The sequence below is a fragment of the Oreochromis niloticus genome, linkage group LG23, assembly GCF_001858045.2.
Source record: "Oreochromis niloticus isolate F11D_XX linkage group LG23, O_niloticus_UMD_NMBU, whole genome shotgun sequence".
NCBI classification, from domain to species: Eukaryota; Metazoa; Chordata; class Actinopteri; order Cichliformes; family Cichlidae; genus Oreochromis; species Oreochromis niloticus.
Window position 1 is genome coordinate 2,549,740 of NC_031986.2, and position 12,305 is coordinate 2,562,044.

The following is a 12,305-nucleotide window of genomic DNA, read 5'->3' on the forward strand; positions in this document are numbered from 1 at the left end:
ACACTTGTGTTGGGAGGAAAGGACTTAAACCCAGAGGCAACATCCCTGTGTGACACAGATGCAGGAGAAGTGTATATACAGAAAGTGTACTTACAGCAGAGAGCCTTCTGCAAGCGTCTGAGCTTCATGGCTGTGCGGTAGGCTGAGAACCGAACATTGTTCAGATCGGCTAGAGAAAGGAATACGAGGAAGAGAGAGCATTTGTTTTATCAGTGCTTTCACTTCAACCAATAGTGCTTCTTCATTTCAATTCAATTCTATGTATATAACAGCCACCTCAAAGGTGCTTAGTATTGTAAGGCAGAAATCCTACAATAATACCGAGAATCAGACGACCCCCAATGAGCAAGCACATTCTTTTTTCCCCATCTTCTTCAGTATGTGGAGTCACTTGTTTTGAGATCATATGGCACCCTGTTTCAAAGACTTTAGTCAAAAAGACCAAAAAAGTCTATAAGCAGGAAGTGTCTTACCCAAAGACTGGTAGAGCTCAGCCATCTTGGGATGGTCCCAGCATGTTGTCTGGGTCTGATGGCTAGAAGGGGACAGAGAGGCAACACATGAGTGAAATGCACATCAGGTATCACAAAGAAGTGTTGGTTAGGCTGACGTATCAGCCTATATTCAGAGGAAACATGTAAAGAGCAGTAATTTCAAGGTTTATGCAAAATACATTATCCAGTAAGTAACAATTACATCCACATGGAAAGCAATTCAGCTGGGCTGACTAAACCTGATCATTTTAGATTATTTTCCTGTGTTGGACATTAATGAATTAATAATATATTAATAATTATTTTGTAAAATGGGAAAAGGTAAAACAACAACAAAATGATAACAATTAAATATCAACTACTTGCTCAGGTGTGTTTGAATTGGCCAAAAGATTGCTGGGTCAATATTTAAACATCCTAAAAATGGTCGGTTTTCAATACAGCAAGAGAACGAAATGTAATGCTTCAAAACGAAAGCCATTTCATAATTGTTTAATTAGCCAAAATGATCTTTGTTAATGTGGAAACAACTCAAAGTTCTCTCGAATAATGGCCATTAAGACAGCTGCCACAAAATTATAGTCTAGAAAAGTTGCTCTCCCATGTTTTGTCTTCATAATCAATAAAATGAAACCAGGGTTGTATTTTTTTAATCGAAGTATGGAGACACGCAGTCTTGAACACCTCTTCACAAAAAATGATCATGTAAAATGAGAACTGAGATCACACTCATTTGGTTTTGATTTCATGTTGTCAAAGCCACTGTGACTAGAACAGGTTCACAGAGCACATTGTCCCACATAATATATTTATTTCACTGTAAAAAGCCTTTTCATTGGAAAAGTAAGGAGTGTGCTTTTTTTAAGCCTGTATGGTCGCCCAATCAAAGCATGTTTTTCAGGTGAAACTCATCTTCTGCTTCCTCATGTGTACCAAGCAGATGACAAAGCCTAAAAAAATTTGACTAAGCCCAGTAATAAAGACTATACATATATAGCCATATGGTATATAGCTAAATAGTGCTGTGAGTGGTACATTTACATGCAAGAAGATGGGAAATCCTTTGAGAGGAACAAAAAATAAACCTTAGTCAATGAGTTAGATTCATTTTAACAAAATTAAAAACATGAATTCTGCCATTTATACGATTCTCCTCTCACTATCATAATATTAAAAAAGAACAAAAAAACACAGCATCTTCATCTCCACTGTATCAGGAAAGTACGACACAGCCAGAACGGAAGAAAGAGAGCTAAATGGTTGCTGTGTCATTCTCCCATTACAGATTCTTTCCTCGTGACTGCCACTTAAAAGAGACTCTGCTCTGTGTGTGTGTTTGTGTGCTGAAGATAAACAGACTGGGCGCACAAGTGCGTGACTTGCACCTTCAGAAAACAATGAGTGATATGTATGGTGTGTAGAAGAAGAACAACTATAATATGATATCTAAAGGATTTGCATTTCTTTTTTGACATCTAAAGATCACCTCTGCTGTCAGAATGTTTGCTTGGATATTGCATGTCCATCATTGTATCTGCGTTCTGAAGGGTATAATAATTAACTAATTCAACGTTTATCTGAAATTATCATACTTGGTGAAATGGAAAACTGGCAATGTAACCTTTTCAGTGTACACAGAGCTCAATGTGATTGCCAGACACAAAGAAACAGGCCGACAAAATTCAGATAAAGACAAAAGAAATGGAACCTACCAACGACACCTGGTCAGAAATGAGCTGCTGGGCTAAGCAGGAACATAAATGGACAAACTTAAATAACCTTTAATACCAAATACAAGTCAGGTCCTTCTCATATAAGTTTACATGGTGCTAAATGCTCAAGGAATATTAGGAATGGGTGATCTTATCCAAAAGTTAACACAAAGCTTCCATCTCTCCATCCATGCTCATAATTACATTACATTAATTTAACTCATTAGTTTTTATTTTTTAATGAAAATGTGATCCGTTTTTAAACTGATCATTTCAGTTTTAAATACTTTTAAAGATAACCAGTACACACAACAGAGTATGAAATTACACTAGTCACTGTGCCTAAATGGATAAATATAAACTCAACAATCACTGATTCTGTCATGGTCCGTGGCTCTGTGTCTGAGGAGTGTGTGGGATGCCCTGGTGGCCACACCCCCAGGCTGGGCCATCACCATCACACCTGCATCCCATTCCAGGCGATTTCCAGGAGGACTGTTTAACCCTGCGCTGACGGATGCTCTATGCCAGTCCGTTAGTTACCCCTCAGTGGTAACTAGGCTCCCCGCAAAGCTTTGTACATATCTAAGTGTTACATGAACTGTGTTAATTCTGCCTCCGTTTGCCCAGGTTACTATCCAGCGTTTTGTGTCTGCCATCTGCAAGTCCTCTAGCCTGCTCGGATCTCTAAGTGCACCATCCGTCCTCATCCCTGCCTCCTCGGATTTGCTTTCCACGGACATGCTTCCCCATTCTGAGCCCCACGGTCCGGCTCTGATCGTATGGAAAATTACTATAGCCGTGTTTAGTAATGTCCCTCAATCTCCCTGCTCACTAGTAATCTTCTCCCCTTTCTGTTGCAGCCTCCCACGGCCCTGATTAATGCATCCCTGTGTAATTTGTCTTCCCGGTTTCCTTCAGTTCTGCGATTCTGCTTCCTTGGTTGTTCCGGGTCACCTTTTGTTAAAACAATAAAATCTGCACATGCTCGCATTAAGCGTAATGAGTCTGTTTTTGGATCCCGCTTGTGTGCACGAACTGCGGATCATGACAGAGTCGATCCCCAGCTCCTCCAACACCAGGTAACGCAACCACACCCCTCTACATTCCTCGCACACTTGTGCACCTTGTAGAAAACAGTTTTGTGTGGAAGAAGTGGTTGATAAAGAAACAAAAGCGAAAACAGAGGAGCTGAAAAACTAGGCCAGAACAAGAAGAGGAAAACTACAAATTGTCCCACTGATATGTGTTAAATTAACTAAGATGTTAGCTGTTAGCATTGTCAATAGTAGTACCAGCAACAAGTAGCAACAAGTCGCTGGACACTAGTCATCAGTTAAGCTGCTGCTAGAACGAACTGTGGAGAAATGCAGGGGGAGGGACAGCAGCCCCAACAACTCAGAGAGAAAGAGAGAGAATGGTGTAATTAACGTGGTAAGAAAATAGATGGAGGGAAAGATTTAATTAATTAAGTAAAATAATTGGCTACTTTGACTACAAAAATTGTTCATCAAATAAACTGAAAAATCTACATTTATGTTATATTTGTATACATAGACTATTAGTTATATAACCTAATTTGTTTGATTTTTACATTTCTTTTCTTTTGCACTTTACCATTGCTTTGAGAAATTGCACAAATGTGTTTGACGTGGCCATCTGTGGTCTTTAGACCGATCATGCTCGGCCGACTGGACCCAAAAATGCCAGGGCTGGTTTTTGTTTGGGAACCAATCCATTTACCAGCTAAAAGACCAACTCCGATTCAGCTCCACGTGTTCTTATCAGAATCAATATGGTATGTACAAATAAGCGACTTGTGGCTGTCACACAAGAAATAACATTTGATATAATATCTTGGGACAATTTATATTTCACATGCTAACATGATAGGCAGCTAAGTTACATAGCACTATATGGCAACAAGTGCAAGAACTTGTATGAGTTCTTGAGGATCCCTGTCATAAACCTACCTGTAACTTAATCACGGCTAGCGAGAGTTGGATGTCATATTTAAGGACATGATATTCTTCTACTGAAGTCCAAATAGCAGACTTAAGTAGAGAAGCCTACACTACCTGAGAACTGAGAAGGTGCATCACGCCATGATTGCCATTTTCTTCACAGGTTTGCACAGCATGACTTTGTCAACTATAGCCAAACTGTCAACACATCTTCCTGTCACAATCTGAGGGACGACATTCAACGTGATCTGAGATGTGGTGCAATTTCTGTACATCTTTTCTAGAATTTCATTAACAGTCTGTCCAGCAAACCTCACGTGCATCTGACAAAACCACCTGTTATTAGGTTCACAGAGCAAACAAACTTTTACAATGGCATTTCTTCACTCCTACAACATACCAGCAGGCAATGCCAGAACACTGGGTTCATTGTTCACAATGCCTCAGAACACTAGGAGGTGCTCTCGCAGGACAGGAAACAGAAACAAAGCTGCAGAGCTAGTGTGTAGGAAAGGCTAAGGAAAAGACCGCACAGAACTCAGGTCATTAGCCTTTTCCTCACAAATGCCAGGTTTGTTGTGAACAAAATGGATGAGCTGAGGCTACAGTTGGAAGACAATAGACTCATTGAGGACGGTTGCGCTTTGATAATCTCAAGAGTTGTTGCTTTATCCTGCATTACCTGATGCAGTTGTGAAGCTAACGAGTCATATCCTACACCCCTTAAACTGAAACCAGAACTCACGAAAACAATGACGTGGGGATATTTGCATTAATATTCATGAAAAATCAGCCAAAAATACTTAGACTGCAGACAGTCATTGCTCTCCACACTTAGAATATTTGACAGTTAAATGCAGACCCCTTGTCCTCCACAGTGGGATTTCAGCTATCCTGATCACAGCAGTCTTGAAAATTTCCAAATACTGAAGCTAACTTGGTCCTTAGCCTCCTACATATTGCCATTAGTAGCTGAATAAATACACAGAAGCAGCACACATAATAGCCGGGGACTTCAGTCTTTTCAGTAGTGCTCCCCAAATTCCATCAGCATTTTAACTGTTACAACCAGGAAAAACACACTGGATAACGTTTATTCCAAAAATTAAGCATATACAGGGCCATACAAACAGCTCACTTGGGCCAGTTGGACCAAGGTAAAGAAAACTGCTGCCCTCTACTTCAAAAACTGTTAAAACATTGCCTGATGGTGCAACCTCTCAGCTGCAAAGCTGTTTTGAAAATACAGACTGGAGTATCATTGAATCTCAGGACCTGGATGGGTACACTGCATCCATACTCTTCTACATCAAGCATGTCAAGTCAAGTCAGGTGGCTTTATTGTCATTCCAACCATGTGCAGTGGCACAGCACACAGTGAAACGACACAACGGTCCTCCAACACCATGGTGCTACATATGACATATAACAGACAATCAACACAGGACTACATAACGTGAAATGTGCAAAAATTGCAAAAAAACCAAAAACCAAAACAAAGACAGTGCAACACCAGACAGAACAGCATGATAGAGACACAAGACAGTGCAGACGCAACAGAAATGTGCAAAAGACTGAGTACTGTGCAAAAAAAGTCATGAAGGTGTGCGTATATGTGTGTCAGTCCAAGCACTGTAACCACTGTCAAATGCCACCAGGTGTATGCCCACCAAATATCCTGAATGACAAAAAAGGTCAGGACCTTGCTGAGAAACAAAAACACTGCTTTCAGGTCTGGTGAGGTGTACAGTACAGTCCAGGCAAACCTGAAAATGGGAATCAGACAGGGCAAGCTGGATTATAAATATATAATTGAGGACCACCTCTACAGCAATAACTTGAGGAGGGTGCGGCCAAAATATCACTAACTACAAACCCAGACCTGATGGTAATGCTGTGGTGGCAAAGAAGCTGAACAGCTTATTCGCCTGCAACCAAAAACAACAACAACAACAAAACAAAAACAAAAAACACACCTCCGGCTAGGGGTGGGTGGTAGAAATGGTATACGGTAGAAACGATATAAATTTGGCCAACGGTAGAGATTTTGACTATACCGCTCTACCGCAATAGCGCATGTTGATGGTGTCATCAAGCTGCGCCTGTTTTGGTCGAAAGCATCGCAGAGGCTGCAAACAACAGCTGTGTCCAAATTCATGGGCTGCATCCTCCTGAGGATGCATTTGTAGACCGATTATGTCACAGCGACGCGCCGAAGGCTGTCCAAATTCGTAGACTCCTCCGAATGCAGCCGACAAATGCGTCCTCCTTTTCCCCGAATTTGAAGGATGGGTCGGGTGTGTTGTCGCTACCCGATCCGTACCGGAAACCCGATCAGTACCCCGCATGCGCAAATCTTACATCACTTCCTCTCTTTGCCAACATTGCAACATTCAATATATTTGAATGATACGGTTAGCACCCAGTTAGCTCCTAGCATTTCTCAACAGCTCTGCCTCCTTTTCGACTACCGGGACATTTAAACAATGAACAATCCGTATACAAACAAATTCATGCTTTCCTCCTCAACAGAGAGCGTTCCCCGATTGAACAACAGCGCCGTAAAATAAGAAGAATGGCGCCTAATTACAGAGTTAATAATACAGACTTTGTAATATGTCACGTGAAGATTCATCAGCCAGATGAAATGTTTACTGACAATTGACAGTGATAGCGGACATCATCATCACTATTCCAATCAATCCTCTCCACACAGACAAGCATAAACACACTCGACTATCACTAAATCAAATTTAACACGCATTTGTAATGACGCTAATTCAGTTTACAATAGGGTTCATTCGCTTGGTCAGCAGGTGGCGGTATCCTCGTACACTGGGGAGTAAACTGCCATTAAACGAACAGAAGAAGAAGAAAACCCCTGCACATGCGCGGTATGGATCGGGTAGACCCCATTTGTACGGTCCGACTTTGCACATGCGCAGTAAGGACCGGGGAGTCCTGATCCGTAACTATCGTTTTATTTTTCGTTTTTGTCTACATTATATTCAAATGTTTCATTATTGGAAAAATTTTAAGAGATACTTATTAAGTGTGCCTATGCCAAGAGGCACACTTATTACTATTCGTCGGATTTATTATTCTTATTGTGTGAATGCCTCGAAGGGCATTCACACTATTGAGTTCCTGTTTTTCTTTATTGTGTGAATGCCTAAACAGGCATTCACACTATTGAGTTCCTGTTTCTCTTTATTCTTTATTAAGTGTGCCTATGCCAAGAGGCACACTTATTACTATTCGTCGGATTTATTCTTCTTCTTCTTATTATTAAGTGTGCCTATGCCAAGAGGCACACTTATTACTATTCGTCGGATTTATTCTTCTTCTTATTATTGTAAGTTTCGCAGTCTTCTCTTCATGTCCGAACAACTTCTTGCTACTTGCTCAATTTTCACTCAACTTCCACAAATTATACATCAAAACGTAGGTATTTTTGCTGGCTTTCAGAAAATGTCACAATCATTGTTGTGGGATTTATAGAATTTTGGCAAATCTCCTCAGACCAACACAAAGTCTGTAAACTCTCCATAGAAAGTCAATGGGGAGTTTGTTCAAAATCACCGCTTGATTTCTGTAATGAGAGGTATTTTCGAATCGTCATATCTCCTTAACGAAGCGAAGTTAAGACATGAGGCTTGTGCCAATATATCTTCAGACACTCCTGACGCTCACAATTCAAGAAATTTTTTATCACCTATTACCGTTCTGAGATGAGTTACACTTGTTTGAGGGTAGGAAATTCGTCCTTCGCTCAGATTTCTTCAGATTTCAACCTCTGGAAATGAACCACTTTTTTCTCTCGTCATATCTTTTTGATGGATTTCCACAGAGACCTGAAAATTTCCATGACTGTTCACCAAAGCTTGCTGTCTCTTACGGTGAAAGAATGATATCGATGCTCCAAACAGATTTAGAGTTAGAAAGCGTTGTTCGAGGGCAAGTCAGGGCAGTTTTCGCTTCGCCTCTACTCAGTTATGGTGCATTAGAAGTCAAATATCTTCGATAATTCATATTTTAATGATAAATTGTCAACACTGTAAGATTCCCCCATCTCTTCTGAACAAAACGGTGTAAGAATGACCGTTCTAGCCCCTACGGTTAGGAAATTATAGCCATTTGTTTGAGGGGAATCCTCACTATGAGAAATAAACTGCAAAAATCCTTTCTGTCTCTGTGCTGCGTGTGTAAAAGCCTGCACTTGGTGCACCAGTTTTGGCGGGAAAAAGTACACAGCCTCTCTGATTGGTGGATTCAAATTTAGCAGCTCCAGGCTGGTTGACTGACCTAGAGACATACAGGAAACACAGTATGCACAGCCCCTGTTTGTTCACTTTCTTCTGCTGTGTGTGTGTGTGTGTGTGTGTGTGTGTGACAGAGAGAGAGAGAAAGAGAGGGCGAGAGAGAGTTTTTATGGGAGCATCTTATTGTATGATTTAAATTCAATATATTTAGACAGGTTGACTGAATTTGATCCTGTGTGTGTCTCTCTGTGCTTGTGTGTTTCCATATGTGTACATATTTGTGATTGTGTGACTGTTATACTTTTTTTTGCTGATTTTTTTTTCATTTAACAATTACATTTGAGGGACCCTTAGCATGTTCAGGATTTTTTCAGCTGTTCATTTTGCTTTTCCAATTTTTCTATTTAAGTTATTACTATTATGCTAAGTCATAGCATTTCTGCTGCTTTTCAGTATTTGTGCTAAATACAGCATTTCTGCTAAATCATACTATTTCTGCTATTTCATAAGATTTGTGCTAAATGTAGTGTTTCTGCTAAAAAATACTATTTCTGCCAAATATAGTATTTTTGATTAATTATAGTTTTTCTACCAAATCATAGTACAGTTTTACTGCTTTTTATATGGCTTCTAAAACAACCAATCATATCTGAGGGCTTGCACATTCAAATTTGCATATTGGGGCATCCATGGCTTCTAAGACAACCAATCATGTCTGAGGGCTTGCACATTCAAATTTGCATATTGTTGCCTTCATGGCTCCCCAGCCAGCAAATCATATCTGAGGCCTGACACATTCAAATTTGCATATTGGGGCCCTCGTGGCTTCTTAGATAACCAATCATCTATGTCATATATCTATGATATTTCATATTTTTATTTTAAATGGTCAACATTTCAAGATTCTCCCATGTCTTCTGAACAAAACGGTCTAAGAATGACCGTTTTAGCCCCTACGGTTAGGAATTTATAGCTGTTTGTTTGAGGAGATTCCTGACTATGAGAAATAGACTGCAAAAATCCTGTGTCTCTCTGTGCTGCGTGTGTAAAAGCCTGCACTTGGTGCACCAGTTTTGGCGGGAAAAAGCACACAGCCTCTCTGATTGGTGGATTCAAATTGAGAAGCTCACAGCTGTTTGACTGACCTAGAAACATGCTGTTAGCCCCTGTTCACTTGCTGATGCTGCTGTGTGTGTGTGTGTGTGTGTGTGTGTGTGTATGTAAGAGAGAGAGAGAGAGAGAGAGAGAGAGAGAAAGAAAGACACACACACACAAAGACCCTTTTTAGGGCAGCATCTCATTGTTGGATAAAAATATAATATATTCAGACTGGTTGACTGGCATAGACCTGTGTGTGTGTGTCTCTCTGTACATTTGTATATCCATATTTGATTTCTTGTGTATTTGTTGATTTGTGTATCCATATTTGATTTTGTGTGTATATGTTGGCTGTTCGTATTTGGGTTTTTTTAAATGTATTTTTATTTTATTTTTTCACAGGTGAACAAAAATTCGTTTTCAGCGAAGTTAACCATGTTCATTTTTATTAGTGTGAATGCTTGTAAAAGCATTCACAGTATTGTTCTTCTATTCTTTATTGTGTGGATGCCCTAAAAGGGCTTCCACACTATTGAGTTCCTGTTTCTCTTTATTGTGTGGATGCCCTAAAGGGCTTCCACACTATTGAGTTCCTGTTTCTCTTTATTCTTTATTGTGTGGATGCCCTAAAGGGCTTCCACACTATTGAGTTCCTGTTTCTCTTTATTGTGTGGATGCCCTAAAAGGGCTTCCACACTATTGAGTTCCTGTTTCTCTTTATTCTTTATTATACTTTATTCTGGTTGCTTCCGTACGTTTTTTGCCGCTTAACTACTGCTTCAGTTTTCAGCCGATTTTCACCGTTCAAACTCTATACTGTTCTGCTCTTTCTGCTGACGTAGGCTATGACTTTTGGTGTTTATTACTCTTATACTTTTTAAAATATTACACTTTTTTCCTTTAATTTGTCCCATTGAAATGAATGGAAATCTTCAGAAATTCTGCTAAAACTTGCTTGTTTTTGAAACTTAACTACTTTGTCATACTTTCACCTAGAAACTCCATTCAAACTTTAAAATGTTCTCAGATTATTGGGCTATTCCTGTCTGATTCAGCTTTTTCAGACCTTCTACCGTTTAAATCTTATCTCTCTTTAAGTTTTCAGTTGCAAAATTGTGATTTTTCAGAAAATACATGCGTTGTTATGGTTGCTATGCAATTAACTCAGAGTGGACAGTGAAACTTTCTGAATTTTCACCACTTGTCTGAACAACTTCATGCTACTCGCTCAATTTCCACTCAACCCCCACAAATTATACATCAAAACGTAGGTATTTTTGCTGGCTTTCAGAAAATGTCACTATTATTCTTGTGGGACTTATAGATGTTTTGCAAATCTCCTTAGAGTAACATAAAGTCTGAAAACTCTCCATAGAAACTCAATGGAGAGTTTGTTCAAAATCAGCGCTGGAATTCTCTAATGAGAGGCATTTTCAAATCGTCATATCTCCTTAACGAAACAAAGTTGAGACATGAGGCTTGTGCAAATATATCTTCAGACACTCCTGATGCTCACAATTCAAGAAGTTTTTTCTCACCTATTACCGTTCTGGAATGAGTTACACTTGTTTGAGGGTAGGAAATTCATCATTCGCTCAGATCTGTTCAGATTTCAAACTCTGGAAAAGCGGCACTTTTTTCTCTCGTCATATCTTTTTGATGGATTTCCACAGAGACCTGAAAATTTCCATGACTGTTCACCAAAGCCTGCTGTTTCTTACAGTGAAAGAATGATTTTGATGCTCCATATAGATTTAGAGTTACAAAACGTTGTTTGAGGGCAAGTCAAGGCAGTTTTGCTTTGCCTCTACTCAGTTACAGTGTATTACAAGTCATATATCTTCAATAATTTATATTTTATCTCTGAATTATGAAGACCTGTAGATTCCCCCATCTCTTCTGAACAAAACGGTGTCAGAATGAGCGTTCTAGCCCCTACGGTTAGGAAATTATGGCCATTTGTTCAAGGGGAGTCCTGAATGTGAGAAATACACTGAAGAAGACTCATACTTCTCTCTGTGTCTGTGTGTGTAAGGGCTGATTACAGCAGGTGCAGCCAATTTAACTGACCTAGATATACCAAGCCCAGACTCTTAACAGCCACTGTTCCCTTTAGGCTCTGTGTATGTGTGTGTGTATCAATATTTCTCCCATGTTAAAGTATTACTCCTCCATAATAGTATTTCTGCTAAATCAAAGTACTTCTACTACATCTTAGTACTTCTGCTCAATCATAGTAATTCTGGGTAATCATAGTATTTTTGCCAAATCATGGTATTTGTGCCAAATCATGGTTTTTGTGTCAAATCATGACATTTCTGATATGTTATAGTATTACTAGTAGGTGGAGGTATTTCTGTTATGTTATAGTATATGTGCTGAATATAGTATATCTGCCAAATCATAGTATTTATCCCAAATCATAGTATTTATGCAAAATTGCAGTATTTCTGCTAAAAAGCAGAAATAGTACCTTTTAGCAGAAATTTCTGTCAAAAGATATTATTTATGTTAAAACATAGTATTTCTGCTAAATCATAGTATTTGTGCCAAATCATAGTATTTGTACTAAGTCATAGTACTTGTGCCAAATCATAGTATTTGTACCCAATCATAGTATTTCTGCGATATCATTGTATTTGTGCCAAATCATGGTATTTTTTTGCCAAATCATGGTATTTGTGCCAGATCATGGTATTTGTGCCAGATCATGTTATTTGTGCCCAATTAAAATTTCTGTTATGTTATAGTATTACTACTAAGTCGTAGAATTTC

At 39.2% G+C, this 12,305-nt stretch overlaps 1 protein-coding gene across 6 annotated transcripts in view; it reads right to left on the minus strand.

The window, feature by feature from the left end:
• The window catches only part of LOC100700501 (dystrophin), a 69,708-nt gene that overhangs the window by 34,035 nt on the left and 23,368 nt on the right, over positions 1–12,305 (minus strand). For all 6 annotated transcript variants that reach the window (XM_025902986.1, XM_025902985.1, XM_005459233.4 and 3 more), the window contains exons 2-3: positions 474–535; positions 95–169 (exon numbers count right to left, since the gene is read on the minus strand). In XM_025902986.1, coding sequence (XP_025758771.1) covers positions 95–169; positions 474–535 — 137 coding nt within the window. The remainder of the gene's footprint in view (positions 1–94; positions 170–473; positions 536–12,305) is intronic.